Consider the following 19,067-nt stretch of genomic DNA (forward strand, 5'->3'; position numbering starts at 1 on the left):
CTACTACTAAGAAGAAGAAAAAAAGAAGAAGAAAAAACATAGTTTTACTATTACTATTTAGTACTAATTACTATTACTACATCTATACATACAAACATACATATAGAGAGAGAGAGAGAGAGAGAGAGAGAGCGCTTTTATTCTATAGCCTTTTATTTTGGAGTGGGGCTTATGATGAAATGGGAAAGGCTTTTATTTTGAATTGAAATGAGCTTTTATTTTGTAGATGTAAAAGGCTTTTATTTTGACGTGGTGTGAAGGGTTGTGCTCCGCAATCCTCATTGACAGAAGAGGAATGTGATACGTGTAGGACTTTAATTTTATATATACATTTCCGAGACAAACTTGGTATTACCATGGTAAAAATATTTACCACGATAAATGTCTAAAAAAAAAACTTGGTATTACCATGTTACAAGTCTGAAAAAATATGTATTTTATTTTGGAGCGTTGTGAAGGGCTGTGTGCTCCTCAGTCCTCTTTGGCAACGCTGATATGGTGGTATGTGATATATACAGGGCTATTTTTTATTTTTTTGTATATTGAGCTTTGATTCTGTAGCCGTACGTGAGACTTTTATTTTGGCGTGTTGAGAAGGGCTTGGTGCTGACTTCCGCCTGCTCGAGGACAGCAGCATCAGCGCTGGTATCAGGGCGAATTCATCACCGACACTGTGGAAACATGGACAGTCAGGGAAGGAAAGTGGTGGTCTGTGACAACGGGACCGGGGTGAGTTTGTCGCTGGACCTCATACGGGTCTGTCCCGCCCGGGTGATGTTTTATCTGGCGGCTGTGCGTGTTTTTATACGGGATTGTATGAGAGTGATGCAGCGGAACAGGAAGTATGTGCTGATGGCACCTTATTTGACACTGATTATATGTGATTTTAACACGACCTGTAATGTGCAAAACATACCGTACAATAGATATGATCATATGCATTCAAAATATAGAGCAGGATAACTTATAAATGGATGTGATTTGCATGGACTGTACAGATCTGTCTAGTCCGGTTTGATATGATTGATATTCATAAGTGGTTTTATTTATTTATTTATTAATTAGGCCGCAGACGGATTGTGCGTTATTGATGATATTACATGTGTCTGCGATTTAGATGACTGAGGCATGTGTTTTTGTGTCTATAAAAGGTGAGGTAAAGATAATGTCAGACTCACTTCCGAGTTTGCAATCTCACATCTGGCCGAGAGAGGAAGTGACACAAAACCATAGAAACACATTTCATTCTCACATTTCTCTACTATAAGGTGGAAATATCAGAGTTATTTTTAGTATATACATGGTGTAGAATGATATTCATGTACCATGATATTTACACGGTACTATGAGGTAATTCAAAGAATGTGATGGGTTTACCGTGGTACTTGTTTACAAAACACAGTTTTGCCATAATACATGCCTTTAAAAATATTTACCATGGTAAATGCCCCCCAAAAATAAGGTATTACCACGGCACTATGTCCAAAACATGTTATTACTATAACTAATGTCACAAGATATTACAATACTACTAAATATTATTACATCCAAAAAACATTGTATTACCCTGTATATCCAAGAAAAACATAATATTATTGCGGTAAATGCCTAAAAAAAATGTTTTTTAAATGAATATATATATACATACAGTTGTGCTCAAAAGTTTGCATACCCTGGCAGAAGTTGTGAAATTTTGGCATTGATTTTGAAAATATGACTGATCATGCAAAAAAGCTTTTTTTTTATTTAAGGATAGTGATCATATGAGGCCATTTATCATCACATAGTTGTTTGGCTCCTTTTTAAATCATAATGATAACAGAAATCACCCAAATGACCCTGATCAAAAATTTACATACCCTTGAATGTTTGGCCTTGTTACAGACACACAAGGTGACACACACAGGTTTAAATGGCAATTAAAGGTTAATTTCCCACACCTGTGGCTTTTTAAATTGCAATTAGTGTCTGTGTATAAATAGTCAATGAGTTTGTTAGCTCTCACGTGGATGCACTGAGCAGGCTAGATACTGAGCCATGGGGAGCAGAAAAGAACGGTCAAAAGACCTGCGTAACAAGGTAATGGAACTTTATAAAGATGGAAAAGGATATAAAAAGATATCCAAAGCCTTGAAAATGCCAGTCAATAATGTTCAATCACCTATTAAGAAGTGGAAAATTTGGGGATCTCTTGATACCAAGCCAAGGTCAGGTAGACCAAGAAAGATTTCAGCCACAACTGCCAGAAGAATTGTTCAGGATACAAAGAAAAACCCACAGGTAACCTCAGGAGAAATACAGGCTGCTCTGGAAAAAGACGGTGTGGTTGTTTCAAGGAGCACAATACTTGTTGACCCCTCTCCAAACATAGCGCTTATGGTTGTGACCATAAAGCTCTATTTTGGTCTCATCACTCCAAATTACAGTGTGCCAGAAGCTGTGAGGTGTGTCAAGGTGTTGTCGGGCATATTGTAACTGGGCTTTTTTGTGGCATTGGCGCAGTAAAGGCTTCTTTCTGGCAACTCGACCATGCAGCTCATTTTTGTTCAAGTATCGTCGTATTGTGCTCCTTGAAACAACCACACCGTCTTTTTCCAGAGCAGCCTGTATTTCTCCTGAGGTTACTTGTGGGTTTTTCTTTGTATCCGGAACAATTCTTCTGGCAGTTGTGGCTGAAATCTTTCTTGGTCTACCTGACCTTGGCTTGGTATCAAGAGATCCCCGAATTTTCCACTTCTTAATAAGAAGTGATTTTTCAAACTGTAATAGTGATTTTTCACGTTATTAATGTCCTGACTATACATTGTGATCAGTTGAATGCCACTTTGGTGAATAAAAGTACCAATTTCTTTCCATAAGAGCAAAATCTGTACATTATTCCAAACTTTTGGCTGCCAGTGTATATAACTATTAGATATTACTACATCCAAAAAACATTTATCACCTTGTATATCCAAGTAAAATATGCCATTATCACAGTAAATGTAAAAACACAGTATTACCATGACTTATAAAAAAAAAAAAAAAAAACAACAACAACATGATTTTAACATGGTACATTTCTGAAAAAAATTAAATATGCAAAAAGATATTACTATTACTACGTTACAATAAAAAACATTGTATTACCTTGGTACATGTCCAAGAAAACATTACCATGGTAAATGTCTAAAAAAAAAAACACACACACACAAATTTCAATAATACCATGGTATTTTCTTATCAAAAAGAACACAAGTCATTGGCTGTGTGAATCACCATGTCGGCCTGGTGTTTTCGCACCAAACTAAGTGCTGAGCTGACAGGAAGTGGGTTAGTTGTTCGATTAAACTTTACACAACAGATTCAGACACATATGAATTATAGTTTTCTCTGCTGAACACTTGGAAAGACTTCTCTGTTTTCAAGACATATTTCATGTCCTGTGTATTATCAGTCCACAGTGCTGGTTAAAATCCATAGTATGAAATGGATTCTTGTTGGTCATATTTTTAGGATGGTAACTTATGGTTAAATTACGAGTCATTTAACTCTTTCTCTTTTTGTCTTAGTTTGTCAAGTGTGGGTATGCCGGCTCTAATTTCCCAGAACACATTTTTCCGGCTCTGGTCGGGAGACCCATCATCCGTTCCACTGCTAAAGTGGGAAACATTGAGATCAAGGTAACGTTTTCTCGCTACACTGCATCCTCCATCTTTTCTTACCAAGCCCACTCTGTTCCTAAACCTAGTGATCTGCCTTGCTGTCTGCTCCCTACATAGGCAGCTGCTTTCTAAGGCAGCACCTTACCTGAAATGGAACCTCATAAGTGGAACGCTCTACATAGGCAACAAGGAGACTTGACTTGCAGTTCATTTCAGTAGAGTTTAGACTGAGTTTAGCTAAGTTTCACTCTCAATACGCAGAGGCTTGAAATCCTCTTATTGCTGTTTTCTCCATATTTGTCTCCATCTTCTCTGTTACAATGTTGAAGTGCTGTAGGATTGTAGAAGGATGGTAAGTGAGGAGTGTGTGTGTTTGTGATTGTGTGACTAACTAGTTGCAATTCTCTCTCTCTAAACCCTGTTAGGAAAAGTTGCGCTGGTAGCAGTTTGAGATTATTATTGTAATAATGTTCACACTAATAAATCTCCATCTTGTTCTCACACTAACCTTGATGAATTTTTGTTGCTAAATGTTTGTGAGCATCAGCCGAATTGCTTTGCAGTGGAAATGCTTGCCGGTACCCAGAATCCATCAGTCCGGACAGAATTATTTGAGTGTGCTGTGTAAAATTCTGCATTCATGTGTATTTTCAGAATGGATTCATCAGTTAACTTATGAGTGTGCAAAGTGTGAATGTAAATGTTTGGAACTTTATTTAAAAAAAAAAAAAAAAAAAACTTTTATTTTGAAAAATGTTATAAAAAATGATAAATGTTAGTGTTTAAAGGAATATTCCGAGTTCATAATGTTGATCACCACAAAAAATAAATGACTCGTCCCTCCTTTTCTTAAAAAAAAATCTGTTACAGTAAAGCATTTACAATGGAAGTGAATGTTTCCAATCCATAAACACTAAAATACACTGTTTTTTTGTTTGTTTGTTTTTTCTCAAAGTACTGCCACATTACAAGTAACAAGTACCAAGTTATATCCAGTACCGGGATTACAGGGTTTCTTTGTCATGGCAATGAAGTTGTAATATTGGCTATAACTTTACACAGAAAAGGTTAGTAAGTGATTTTATAAAATCAGATTAACACATATATTGTTTGCATCTTGTGGCTATACTTTTGAACCTATGTGTTTTTTTAGCATTCGTGGATTGGCCCCATTCACTTCCATTGTAAGTGCCTTACTGTAACAGATTTGTTTTAAAGAAAAGGAGGGACAAGTCAATAATTTTTTGTGGTAATCAACATTATGTGACAAATGCTGTCAATTGAGCTTAACTTGTGTTGATATATTCCTTTACATTCTTTATCGACGTCAACAGCTCCAGCTCAGTTCAAAACGAAGATAATGTTCGACATTGAGTCTACTGACCTTTGACCTCTGACCTGTAGGACTTGATGGTGGGAGACGAGGCGAGCGAGCTGCGCTCCATGCTTGAGGTGAACTACCCGATGGAGAACGGCATCGTGAGGAACTGGGACGATATGAAGCACCTGTGGGATTACACCTTCGGCCCCGAAAAACTCAACATTGACTCGAGAAACTGCAAGATCCTGCTCACAGAACCGCCCATGAACCCCACCAAGAACCGCGAGAAGATCATTGAGGTGTGTGTGTGCCTATTTGGTGCATTCTGTTGAATTTACTGGCTCAATAAGGTTTGTGTTTATATGAATTTTGACCTTCTTGTTGCCCTGTAGGTGATGTTTGAGACCTATCAGTTCTCAGGGGTTTATATCGCCATTCAGGCCGTGCTCACTCTCTACGCTCAAGGTAATTAACCTTTTAATGGAGATTGAACACCTTTTTTGACGTATTTGCAAGTAAAACATTGCCATTTCTGATGAAATGCAGGACATGATTTGCTTTTATCCATCAGCATTTTATTGGACTGTGAAAAGTAGGCAGTGTATAAGTGAATGTGTTTTTTCTAGAGATTTAACCGATTAATCGGTGCCAATAGTTGCTTTTCTTCGGTTATTGGCAAAAATGTATGCTGATCGTTAATCACTTTTATCTTTTATTATTATTCCTCCGTGTTCCTCTTCCAGAGGTGTTGTGTCGAATTCTGTTTCCCCTATGTTTCCCTGGTTAGTGTTCCCCATAGCACCATTGAACATTAAACATAGGAGGAACAGACTTCAACAAAGGGGAAACTTAGGGGGAACAGAATTCGACAATGGGGAACAGACTTCAACAAAGGGGAAACTTAGGGGGAACAGAATTCGACAATGGGGAACCAGACTTCGACAAAGGGGAAACTTAGGGGGAACAGAATTCGACAATGGGGAACCAGACTTCGACAAAGGGGGAACATAGGGGAAACAGAATTCGACAAAGGGGAACCAGACTTCGACAAAGGAGAAACTTAAGGGGAACAGACTTCAACAATGGGGAACCAGAATTTGACAAAGGGGAACACAGGGGGAACAGACTTCAACAATGGGGAACCAGAATTTGACAAAGGGGAAACACAGGGGGAACAGACTTCGACAAAGGGGGAACAGACTTCGACAAAGGGGAAACAAAGGGGGAACAGACTTCGACAAAGGAGAAACATAGGGAGAACAGACTTCGACAAAGGGGAAACAGAATTCGACAAATGGGGAACAGACTTCGACAAAGGGGAAACATAGGGGGAACAGACTTTGACAAAGGGGAAACATAGGGGGAACAGACTTTGACAAAGGGGAAACATAGGGGAAACAGAATTCGACAAATGGGGAACAGACTTCGACAAAGGGGAAACATAGGGGGAACAGACTTCGACAAAGGGGAAACATAGGGGAAACAGAATTCGACAAAGGGGAAACTTAGGGGGAACAGACTTCAACAATGGGGAACCAGAATTTGACAAAGGGGAAACACAGGGGGAACAAGACTTTGACAAAGGCGAAACACAGGGGAACAAGACTTTGACAAAGGGGAAACACAGGGGGAACAGACTTCGACAAAGGGGAAATACAGGGAGAACAGACTTCGACAAAGGGGAAACACAGGGAGAACAGACTTCGACAAAGGGGAAACATAGGGGAAACACAGGGGGAACAGACTTCGACAAAGGGGAAACACAGGGGGAACAGACTTCGACAAAGGGGAAACACAGGGGGAACAGACTTCGACAAAGGGGAAACACAGGGGGAACAGACTTCGACAAAGGGGAAACACAGGGGGAACAGACTTCGACAAAGGGGAAACACAAGGGGAACAGACTTCGACAAAGGGGAAACACAGGGGGAACAGACTTCGACAAAGGGGAAACACAGGGGGAACAGACTTCGACAAAGGGGAAACACAAGGGGAACAGACTTCGACAAAGGGGAAACACAGGGGGAACCAGACTTCGACAAAGGGGAAACACAGGGGGAACCAGACTTCGACAAAGGGGAAACACAGGGGGAACAGACTTCGACAAAGGGGAAACACAGGGGGAACCAGACTTCGACAAAGGGGAAACACAGGGGGAACAGACTTCGACAAAGGGGAAACACAGGGGGAACAGACTTCGATAAAGAGGAACCAGACTTCGACAAAGGGGAAACATAGGGGGAACAGACTTTGAAAAAGGGGAAACACAGAGGGAACAGACTTTGACAAAGGGGGAACAGACTTCGACAAAGGGGAAACACAGAGGGAACAGACTTTGACAAAGGGGGAACAGACTTCGACAAAGGGGAAACACAGAGGGAACAGACTTTGACAAAGGGGAAACACAATGGGAAAAGATTTCGATAGAGGAACCAGACTTCGACAAAGGGGAAACACAGGGGGAACAGATTTCGATAAAGAGGAACCAGACTTCGACAAAGGGGAAACATAGGGGGAACAGACTTCGACACAACCCCCTTATGTTTCCCCGGTTAGTGTTCCCCGTATTGCCGTTAAACATTAAACATAGGGGGGTAACAGACTTCGTCAATAACCTAAGGGGAAACATAGGGGAACCAGACTTCGACAAAGGGGAAACATAGGGGGAACAGACTTCGGCAAAGGGGAAACAGACTTCGTCAAAGGGGAAACATAGGGGGAACAAACTTCGACAAAGGGGAAACAGACTTCGTCAAAGGGGAAACATGGGGGGAACAGACTTCAACAAAGGGGAACAGACTTCGACAAAGGGGAAACATAGGGGGAACAGACTTCGACAAAGGGGAACAGACTTCGACAAAGGGGAAACATAGGGAGAACAGACTTCGACAAAGGGGAAACATGGGGGAACAGACTTCGACACAACCCCCTTATGTTTCCCCAGTTAGTGTTCCCCATATTGCCGTTAAACTTTAAACATAGGGGGAACAGACTGTATAACAGCGGACTCTAAAAATTTATTAAAATCAATCACTGACACTTCGTGAGGATTTGCTATATCTAAATCTTTCATCAATGACAATATTCCAGGCACGTGCCGTGGCTTTGAGACTGGGTAAGCATCAAAGATTTTTAATACACATTATTAAACGCTGTGCCCTGAGTGTAATGTCACGGAAATGTTATAGATGTAAATTGTTGCCTTAGAACCCACCAGTCAATGGAAACAATTATGTCACAGTGGCAAACTTCATGACCAAATTGTTTTAAATTCAGGACAGTAATATTGCTCATATCACACAAATAAAAGATTGTCATATTTTGAGCCGAGCATGTTTATGTCCATTAAATCATACAATGAACCATAGTGCCAGAAGAGCTTGTTTTGACATACAACAAAAAGAACAGGAAAAGATTGCAAGTTACTAGTTTCACTACGTCACTCTTCCCTACAGTTCAGAACCACAGGAATGGACAGCAGCAATTAACCAATTAACACCAAAGACAACAATCTTAACCTGAATGTACAAGGCAAATGTAACGTAAACACGGCAGTCATCCCTTAATGTTTTATTTTGATCAGACACTGCATCCTAATGTTAGAACTATAAAACAGACAGAGCATAACACAAGAAGGACATGATTGCTAGATCACCACTTCATAGCCTCAGCCTAACCAGAGACAATGACCTAGTATCTATGACCAAGTATCAATAACACAGATTTTTAATAAACATATTAACTTACCTTTACTGGAACACAAAATCCATGCATCTCTCCTTGCAAATGAATATCTCCGTCACTTTATTGTAAAAGTCGCCCACTTGTTTAAGTTTCGATAGCCTCTCTTTCTCAGTTTTTTATTGAAATTAACTTTGCCAAATCTGCATAGGTCGTCGATGCTTACACTATATCCATTTTAGCGCTTAATCACGCATTAGTTACATGAACTTGAACGTGTTGAAGCAAAACAAAAATCTAGCCTGTCAGATAGCGTGACTGAAGGAAGGAGCTTCTGACTGGCTTACTCGTTTTGGTAAGCATGCTTACCTTGGCCATTTGTAGTAGTAGGCGTGATTTAGTTTGAATGAATGTATAATGTTGAATGAAAGGGTGGTAAACAATGCCTTGAATCTAAGGCAGAAAAAGCATAACATAAATGCTTAGTGCTTATACCTGAGGGTGGCGCCAAAGCAAATAAATGAATAACTGTTTGTGCTGCTCAACTGAGATGAAAGATGACGAATTTGAAGGAAAACAGTAGTTTATATTAATAATTGTATTTAAATATTTCATAGTGTCATAATAATATAATAATAAAAACCTCATCTGGTGAAATATTTAACTCTGGAAAAAATTAATAGACCACTGCAAAATTATCAGTTTCTCTGAACTGACTATTTATAGGTATGTGTTTGTAAAATTAACAAAAAATTTTTTTTATTCTATAAAGTACTGAGAACATCTCTCCCAAATTCCAAATAAAAATATTGTCATTTAGAGCATTTATTTGCAGAAAATGACAACTGGTCAAAATAACAAAAAAGATGCCGTGTTTTCAGACTTTGAATAATGCAAAGAAAGTTCATGAAATCAATATTTGGTGGAATAACCCTGATTTTCAAGCACAGCTTTCATGCGTCTTGGCATGCTCTCCACCAGTCTTTCACACTGCTGTTGGGTGAATTATGCCACTCCTGGTGCAACAATTCAAGCAGCTCGGCTTTGTTTGATGGCTTGTGGCCATCCATTTTCCTCTTGATCACATTCCAGAGGTTTTCAATGGGCTTCAGGTCTGGAGATTGGGCTGGCCATGACAGGGTCTTGATCCGGTGGTCCTCCATCCACACCTTGATTGACCTGGCTGTGTTGCATGGAGTATTGTCCTGCTGGAAAAACCAATCCTCAGATTTGGGGAACATTGTCAGAGCAAAAGGAAGCAAGTTTTCTTCCAGGAATAACCTTGTATGTGGCTTGATTCATTTGTCCTTCACAAAGACTAATCTGCCCGATTCCAGCCTTGCTGTAGCACCCCCAGATCATCATTGATCCTCCACCAAATTTCACAGTGGGTGCGAGACACTGTGGCTTGTCCAGGTGGAGGATCGGTGATGATAAACACTGCATCTTTTTTTGTTATTTTGACCAGTTGTCATTTTCTGCAAATAAATGCTCTAAATGACAATATTTTTATTTGGAATTTGGGAGAAATGTTGTCAGTACTTTATAGAATTAAACAAAAATGTTAATTTTGCTCAAACACATACCTATAAATAGTAAATCCAGAGAAACTGATAATTTTGCAGTGGTCTCTTTATTTTTTCCAGAGCTGTATATATAATCTGGTAAATATATTGGCTATATATATATTTTTAATTATTATAAAAAGCTTAATTTGGCAAATACTTAAAGGCGCTGTAAGCGATTTTAGCGTTCTGAGGCTTTCACATGACTGAGCCGTTGAATTAGCCACGCCTTCTCATTTCAAAACCCCGCCCTCCAAAGATAATTTTGAGACCAAAACTGAGCAAAAGAGCAGCTGTGTTTGTTCCTGTGACTGTCAATTCAACAGTGGCACAATAGCACCCTCAACTGTCAAACATTATGAATCATAGCCTCAATGATCTGCTTTAAATACAATAAAATGAGAACGAGCAAAATGGTTGACAGGTGAAAAGTGTCAATGTCTGCGGACACTTTTTGTTTGCTGTTAACAAAGTCTACAGCTGTCACAGAGACCAGTGAGATATCTCAGGACACTTATTTCATTAATATCTTTAAGGATGTAGGAACATTTTTTGCATACTTTTCCATGAAAAAATGGCTTACAGCCCCTTTAAATATAGAGCATTATAAGGAGCCCAGTCTCTATCATTTCAAAATAAAAGTCCCAAAATAAGTAAGTCTATTTCGGGCTTGTTTATAGATGAAAGTCACACGTTATGTATCAAATCTAAGTTTTTCTGGTTTTAGTGGGATTTTGGTTGCACAATAAATCATTTTGGACTCTTGTAGCCTCTGTCTGTGCCCGTTATAGTAAGAAAAGACTAAGATTTTTTTTTTTTAACATTGAATAAATCGATTTTAAAAACTATCGGCTGATTCATCAGTTATCAGCCTTTTCCACCTGCTTAATTATCCGTATCGGCAAAATCCACAATCGGTCGACTTCTAGTTTCTTCAACCTTGGGCACTTTTAGCTTTGTGTGCTGTTGTTGAAACAGCTTTCACACTCTTACTATTTTTATTTTATTTTATTTGTTTACTAACAATGTCCAAAAGTGTATGTACATGCATCACAGGAGATTTTTTTTTTTTTTTTTTTTCTTTTTTTTTTACCTCAGTTTAATTTCAAGCACATCTCAAATTCTGTATTGTGTTTAATAGAATTCTATGGCGGAAACGACGCTGGTGGAAATTAAGTTTTTGTTTGTTTTTTAAATAAAATGGCCGGCTCCTTTGTCTTTTCATAGCTAAAATTTAATGTATTCTGAAAACACACAATTTAATAAAATTTGTGCACTTTTTGCGTAATATGGCAAAAATTAAAGCTTAATTGTAAAAATATTCGGCTCACAAGTAATATTAAATTTTTTTTTTGTTTTCTTCAAACATCACTTTTCTTATATTTCATCTCAAGTATGCTCTTCACTGCTCTTCACTGACACCACAACTGAGGGACAGTCAAAATTTTTGAAAAATTAAAGAATTAAAAATTAATTTCCACCCAATAAATATTGAAATTGAAACTTTTTGTTTAGATTATCAGAGTTTTAAGCATGTAGTAATTTGTATTTTTTTTCATAGTTTAATATTGAAAGTCTGGGTCTGGGACAAGCCTAAAATTGTAAAATCGATTTTTTTAAATACTTGGCTTTTGAGAAATACCAAAAAACCATGGTCTTGATCCGGTGGTCTTCCATGCACACCTTAAAGGTCTGTAAAAAGTCTTCAATTCGGTGTTAATGTGACCATCATATAACAGAAAAACAGATTTTGAAATCTGTTAGTTGTAATAAAATTGAATGGTTGTGTGTGCGTGCAGGTTTGCTGACAGGTGTGGTGGTGGACTCTGGCGATGGTGTCACTCATATTTGTCCAGTGTACGAAGGCTTTTCTCTTCCTCATCTCACACGCCGACTGGACATCGCAGGAAGAGACATCACACGCTACCTCATCAAGGTACACCATAAATGCAAACACACTCTCACCGTCACAGTGTCAAGAGAAAAAAGAACCTTAGCACACATTCCCTGCATTCCAAATGGGATAAATCACCCTCTGAAGGGCACTTTGAAGGGAGAACAATCATGCTAGTCATGCTGTAATATCCTTCAAACAGTATGTTCAATAAAAATGACTTAAAAAGTGAGTTCCAAATGTCCCTTATTTTTGAGCCCCACACCTTTTAGCCCTGCAAAGCTCTCAGAGTGGATGGCTAAGTCTTCAAAGGGCATAGGGCATAGGGATGATTACTTCTGAATGGAACACACCCCTTCTCTCTGTCTCTCTAGCTGTTGTTGTTGAGGGGTTATGCCTTCAATCACTCAGCTGACTTCGAGACGGTGAGGATGATGAAGGAGAAGCTGTGTTACGTGGGTTATAACATCGAGCAGGAGCAGAAGCTCGCGCTGGAGACCACAGTGCTGGTGGAGTCTTACACAGTGAGTTCATACGACTACACATGCACTCTGTTCCAAAACCTAGTTTGCTTCCTTTGTAGGCAGCAGTTTAAAGTGATAGTTCATCCAAAAATGAAAATTCTCTCATCATTTACTCACCTTCATGCCATCCCAGATGTGTATGACTTTCTTTCTTCAGCAAAACACAAATAAAGATTTTTAGAAGAATATTTAAGCTCTGTTGGTCCATACAATACAAGTGAATTATGACCAAAATTTTGAAGCTCCAAAAAGCACATAAAGGGAGCATAAAAGTAGTCCATAAAACTCCAGTGGTTTAATCCATGTCTTCAGAAGCGATATGATAGGTGTGGATAAGAAACATCAATATTTAAGTCCTTTTTTACTATAAATCTTCACTTTCTTCATGCATATCGCCAATTGCTGGTCAAAGATGGTGATTTTAAAGTAAAAAAAGACTTAAATATTGATCTGTTTCTCACCCATATCTATCATATCGCTTCTGAAGACATGGATTAAACCACTGGAATCGTATGATTACTTTTATGCTGCCTTTATGTGCTTTTTGCAGCTTCAAAGTTTTAGTCACCATTCACTTACATTGTATGAACCTACAGAGCTGAGATATTCTTCTAAAAATCTTCGTTTGTGTTCTGCAGAAGAAAGAAAATCATACACATCTGAAATGTCATGTGGAGTAAATGAGGGGAGAATTTTCATTTTTGGATGAACTATCCCTTAGCTTGTATTGAACGGCACATTCTTTTAAGTGTTTAAGAGAATGAGATTTCTAGCTAGTTTCTAAGTGTATGCATTTGTGTGTGTTTTTGCAGCTGCCTGACGGGAGGGTGATTAAAGTAGGCGGCGAGCGGTTCGAGGCGCCGGAGGCTCTGTTTCAACCTCACCTTATTAACGTTGAGGGAGTGGGCGTGGCCGAACTGCTCTTCAACACCATCCAGGCAGCTGACATCGACACCAGGTCAGTTTTCAAACGTATAGCTGCTAGGGTCCAAAATGAAGAATGAGAGTCTGATGCTCTTTGATATAAGTTACATGAGTGAATCAAATCAGACATAATGACTGTTTACCAAAGGAAAAAAAAATTTAATGTATGTTTATAAAAATTAATGAGGGATGCTGATAAACTTAATTTGTATCAACATAAAGATTTTAGCTTACAGTGTACTGTAGAATTGTATGAGGGAAAGTGTGTATTTTAGGTGCTGTTTTAAGATTTTCACCATTTTGGCCTTCCTAATTTTATTTTAAATGGTCCTCCAGTGTGACAAATTAATTTTCTTGGTCATAAAACTACAAATATAATTATTATAAAATACTAAAATAAAAAATAAATAAATAAATAAAAAACGCTGTTTACAGGACTATTCCGGGTTCAATACAAGTTAAGTTCAATTAACAGCATTTGTTGCATTATGTTGATTGCCACAAAAATTAATTTCGACTCGTTGAGTTCCAGTGAGGCACTTACAATGGAAGTGAATGGAGCCAATCTGTAAACATAAAATACTCACTTTCAAAAGTATAGCCACAAGACTTAAACAACAAAGCTGTAAACCATAAAACGACCGTAAAAACGATGACTTAAACAAATTTACAGCTCAAATATTGAACAAGTTTTAACAGAAGAATTAATTTAAGCATCACATTTTTGCCTTTAAACCCTCCAGAAATTGGCCCCATTCACTTCCATTGTAAGCACCTCACTGTAACCTCGATTTTTGCTTTTTTAAAGAAATCGTCTCGAAATACATTTTTGTGGTAATCAACATTATGCCACAAATGCTGTCGATTGAGCTTAACTTGTACTGAACCCAGAATATTAATTGTAAATAGTTTTAGAAGGAGTATAGCATGTTACATCGGAGGACAACTTCCCAAATCCGTTACTAACTGTTTTTTTTGTTGTTTTTTTTTGTATATACTGTTTATTATAAATGTTTTCTGTGTGTTTGTGTCAGGGCTGAGTTTTACAAACACATCGTGTTGTCGGGTGGTTCTACGATGTATCCTGGTCTGCCGTCTCGTCTGGAGCGTGAGCTGAAGCAGCTCTATCTGGAGAGAGTGCTGAAGGGAGACGTCGACAAGCTCTCGGTACAGACAACACAACACACATCTATAAAAGCAAACAGCATATGACACAGACAGTTCAAGTGTTGAAATTGCCTGTAAACTTCTACTTTACCTAGAAATTACAAGAATGTTCCTTTCAGGACTCCTCTCGTCCATAAGGTGGCAGTATTACCAGCATTACATAAAGATGATAAACTAACTAAAGGAAGTGCAGTCTCGGATATTAACTTATTTTGTTAAGGTACAATAATCCCCTAGAATTGATTTTCAGGGCCATTTTTTACATTTTTTATGGCATTTTTCTTTGTCATGTATATACACAGAGGCACATGCACTGTTGTGCATATATTTTTAAGAAAAAGAAGTTCAGGGAACCTTGATATTTGAGTTATGAGCCCAAAACTTGACATTTCAAGTAAGGTTTAATCCATTAATGACAACATTAGGCTTTACAGTGTAGCATTGCTATTTGACTGAATCTTTTGTTTCTGTTTCTGTAGAAGTTTAAGATCCGTATCGAGGATCCTCCTCGTCGTAAACATATGGTGTTTTTGGGTGGAGCTGTGTTAGCTGACATCATGAAGGACAAAGACAACTTCTGGTTGACCAGAGAGGAGTACCAGGAGAAGGGCATGCGTGTTCTGGAGAAGCTTGGGGTCACCGTTAGATAAATCACACTCGCATACATGCACAACGTCACGTACTTGCACTCACACTCGCAGTCACGCAGGGTGGCATTTTGGCAGCGTAAACAAGCAGAGGTTGTTTGGCAGGTAGACATGAAAATATACTTGATGATAACAATCAAATACTTGAACTTCCTTGGTAACCCCCAAAAAAGTCGATGCTCGATGTTTGTATGACATTCGTAATGTAACGGTTCATAATCGCAACCTGAAAACAAAAGTTAAAATAATCTCAGTTAATTACAGAACTCTCCGTTTATGCTGCCAAAATTAATCGTCAAGCAGTTCCTCATGCATCATCATATTGTTTCACATAACCTGTTTATTTTTGAATGTTGTCTGCTCTGTCTTTGCTTATCAATTAACATTGACCCTCATGAAGAGAAATATTGCTCAAAATATGGCAAGAAACATGATTCTACAGTGGGGTGTGAGTAGAGGGACAAAACAATACAAAAAGATGTATTTTTAAGAATTAGAAAATTAGTTGCTTTAGGAAAACATTGTTTTTGTAATAAGGATTAAAGTCACTGCAGCCAGCTTGCTATTAAAGCGATAGGTCACCCAAAAATGAAATGTGTCTTTATTTACTCACACTCATGTCGTTCCGAACCAGTATAACTTTATTTGTGTGCAATGAGAGTGGTGACCGGGACAGAGTAAAGCTTGACATTCTGCTAAATATCTCTTGTGAAAGTCATATGGGTTCGGAACAACATGAGGGTGAGGGTAATTTAGTACTTTTGGGTGAATTATCCTTTTAAAAATAAATAATGAAAAATACAAGATTTGTGGCCGATGGTATCAAACAGACATTCCTTTCTGAAATGTCTGCTACTTTTTTTTTTTTTTTTACCTACTGTAATGTCTTTCTATATCTTCAATCGTCGTGTTTGGGCACTTGACAAAAAATGCAGGAGCAACTGGGACTTCATTTTCCCTTACAGCATTTAATGGAAAATTAAGAGTGCTCTCATTTCAAGTCCAATTTCATGACAAGCAGTGTTAGTTGACCTCATTTTGGTACAATCTGTAATATATAGACTCTCTATTAATGTCATTCTTGCTGATCCAGGAACAGTTTTTCCTAGCAGTTTAAAGGACCTTCATAAATAATAGTATCAGTTTCACACTCCATTTGAAAGGGAAGTGATAATACCCTGCCGCATGTTTGCTGTGCATTTTTTTCACAGTTAGAGTTGCAATCTAGAACCTCACAATCTGGCTGTGTGAATCTCACCAAAAGAAATAAGAAATTAAATTAGCAAAAAAATATGATGCCTATTTTTTATCATTAAGATTTTTTGCATTGTGACATTATTTTCATGACAGATTAAGCAAATCCCCCCCCAATCCAAATTATCATTACTGGAAGTAATAAAATTCAATTGTCATTACTGTAATGAAAACTAAAAATGCAGTTCACATTACCGTAAACCAAAAATGCAATTCTTGTTACCATAATGTGAAAAAAAAATGCAATTGTCGTTACTATAATGTGGGGGAAAAAATGCAGTTGTCATTACCGTAATGGGGGGGGAAATGCAATTGTTACCATAATGCGGGAAAAATGCAATTGTCATTTCCGTAATACAAAAATGCCATTCTTGTTACCATAATGTGGAAAAAAATGCAACTGTCATTACCATAATGCATAAAAAAGCAATTATTTCCATAATGTGAAAAAATGCAATTCTCATTACCGTAAAGCAAAAAATGCTATTCTTGTTACAGTAATGTGGAAAGAATACAATTGTCTTTACCATAATTTGGAGAAAAAAAAAATGCAATTGTCATTACCATAATGTAATGATGGGGGGAAATGCAGTTGTCATTACCATAATGTGGGGGGGGAGATGCAATTGTCATTACCATAATGGGGGGGAATGCAATTGTCATTACCATAATGTGGGGGGAATACAATTGTCATTACCATAATGTGTGTGGGGGGGGGGATGCAGTTGTCATTACCATAATGGGGGGGGGGAATGCAATTGTCATTACCATAATGTAATGATGGGGGGAAATGCAGTTGTCATTACCATAATGTGGGGGGGGAATGCAATTGTCATTACCATAATGGGGGGGAAATGCAATTGTCATTACCAAAATGGGGGGAAAAATGCAGTTGTCATTACCGTAATGGGAAAAAATGCAGTTTTTAACCATAATATATAAACACAATTCTCATTACTGTAATATAGCAAAAATGCAGTTGTCATTGTTATTAAGAATTTATACATCCTGGTAGTATTTGTTGTCTTGCCTTTAATTTATGCTGATATAAATTCTAAGAATCATTGTATTAATGTTTTTTTTATTGCAATTCAGTAAAAATATTACAGTTATATAGAAAAATATTGATTATTACTGGAGTAATGAGAAGCGAATGAGAATCACCATGGAGAATAATAATTACAAAATAAACATAAAACGTCTATATGCATTACGGTAATAAAAATGTTGGGGGCAGAAATGTGCGTAATTGTCATGAAAATGATATCACAGTGCAAACAATTCTTAATGGTCCTAAAAATAGGTTTTATGTTTTTTAATGCAAAATATAATTTCTTATTTTTATTTATTTTTATTTTGAGGTGAAATGCAACCTGGACATGTTTTTATGAAATTCAAGTGGCTGTTGTACATGTAAAACTAAAACTAACAAAAGCCGCAACAGCAGCAGTGCATAGAGTTGCAGCTCATGCAGGTATCTGTCACCCCACACACACACACACCCTCATTTCTGTGACAGTTGGGCAGCTGTTCTAGATTGCAGCTTTGATTCGTTTGTGTCATCATTCCATCGCAGTAACCTTGCGTTCTTCTCATCATGCATTTCAATCACAACTCGTTTGTTTAGTCTTCTAATAAGTCGCAAAGTTGCTCAGAGGAAGCTCACGATTGTTCACATTGTCTTATTTTTTGTGTATTTTACATTTTTGCATTCATGTTTGTTTCTTTTCTGTTGGTTGTCGGGGCAGGGAGCAAGTTTTCACTTTCTAGTTGAGCTCCAACAAACGGTCTGGGAACGAAGAGTGTCTACGAGGCTCAGACGCTTCATTCCCAGACATAAAGACAACAGTGATGTAATGATATACTCATTGACAACTGCCTGTTTGTAATATGAATGACATAATAATGATGGTATTGATGATAATAGTAATAATTTTTGTGTTTGTACTCGTGACAGTTGTTTGGAAGGTGGATCAGAGATGTTTGTGAGTTTGTACACACTCAACTTTTCACACATGGAGTTGATGACTATTGATTTCACTCACATACATTCTTCCAGTGCTAAGTTTGGGTATTGTAGTTGGATCAGACATTTTCAATTTTGTTTTTTTTTCTGCATTATTTTTTTTTTTATTTTTATTTTTTTTTGTAGTGTACTGCCAAACCTCTGATTTAAATAAAGCAAATTGATTTATAACTCAGTGCTTAAAGTGAGTCTTTTAAACAGACTGGTTATTGAAACCAGCATGTGAGACACGGTCATTTTCTTATGTGACTTGTAACTATGGAAGAGCACAAGCAATCACTGCCCATCTTGGTTACCATGAAGATGTGCTGTACACAGAGAAAAATACTGCTTAAGTTCACCTCTTGGAGCTCTATATAGTTCATATATTTATAAATATACTGTATATATTAGATGTACCGGTAGATATAGGTATGTACT

At 37.7% G+C, this 19,067-nt stretch overlaps 1 protein-coding gene across 2 annotated transcripts; it reads left to right on the forward strand.

Annotated features, from left to right (window-relative positions):
* The first annotated feature begins 609 nt into the window (after positions 1 to 609).
* On the forward strand, positions 610 to 17,226 carry LOC127445029 (actin-related protein 2-A). 2 transcript variants are annotated; one of them, XM_051704758.1, is made up of 9 exons: positions 610 to 729; positions 3,552 to 3,662; positions 5,049 to 5,264; positions 5,358 to 5,430; positions 12,011 to 12,147; positions 12,480 to 12,629; positions 13,442 to 13,587; positions 14,588 to 14,720; positions 15,200 to 17,226. In XM_051704758.1, the coding sequence occupies exons 1-9, from the start codon at positions 682 to 684 to the stop codon at positions 15,368 to 15,370; spliced, it is 1,185 nt and encodes a 394-aa protein (XP_051560718.1). In that variant the 5' UTR covers positions 610 to 681; the 3' UTR covers positions 15,371 to 17,226. The 2 variants fall into 2 exon arrangements, with proteins under 2 accessions (XP_051560718.1, XP_051560719.1); XM_051704759.1 differs by lacking the exon at positions 610 to 729 and adding an exon at positions 4,600 to 4,711 and having other exon boundaries at positions 3,579 to 3,662.
* The last annotated feature ends 1,841 nt before the right edge of the window (positions 17,227 to 19,067 follow it).

Source organism: Myxocyprinus asiaticus, chromosome 8, assembly GCF_019703515.2.
Source record: "Myxocyprinus asiaticus isolate MX2 ecotype Aquarium Trade chromosome 8, UBuf_Myxa_2, whole genome shotgun sequence".
Classification (NCBI taxonomy): Eukaryota; Metazoa; Chordata; class Actinopteri; order Cypriniformes; family Catostomidae; genus Myxocyprinus; species Myxocyprinus asiaticus.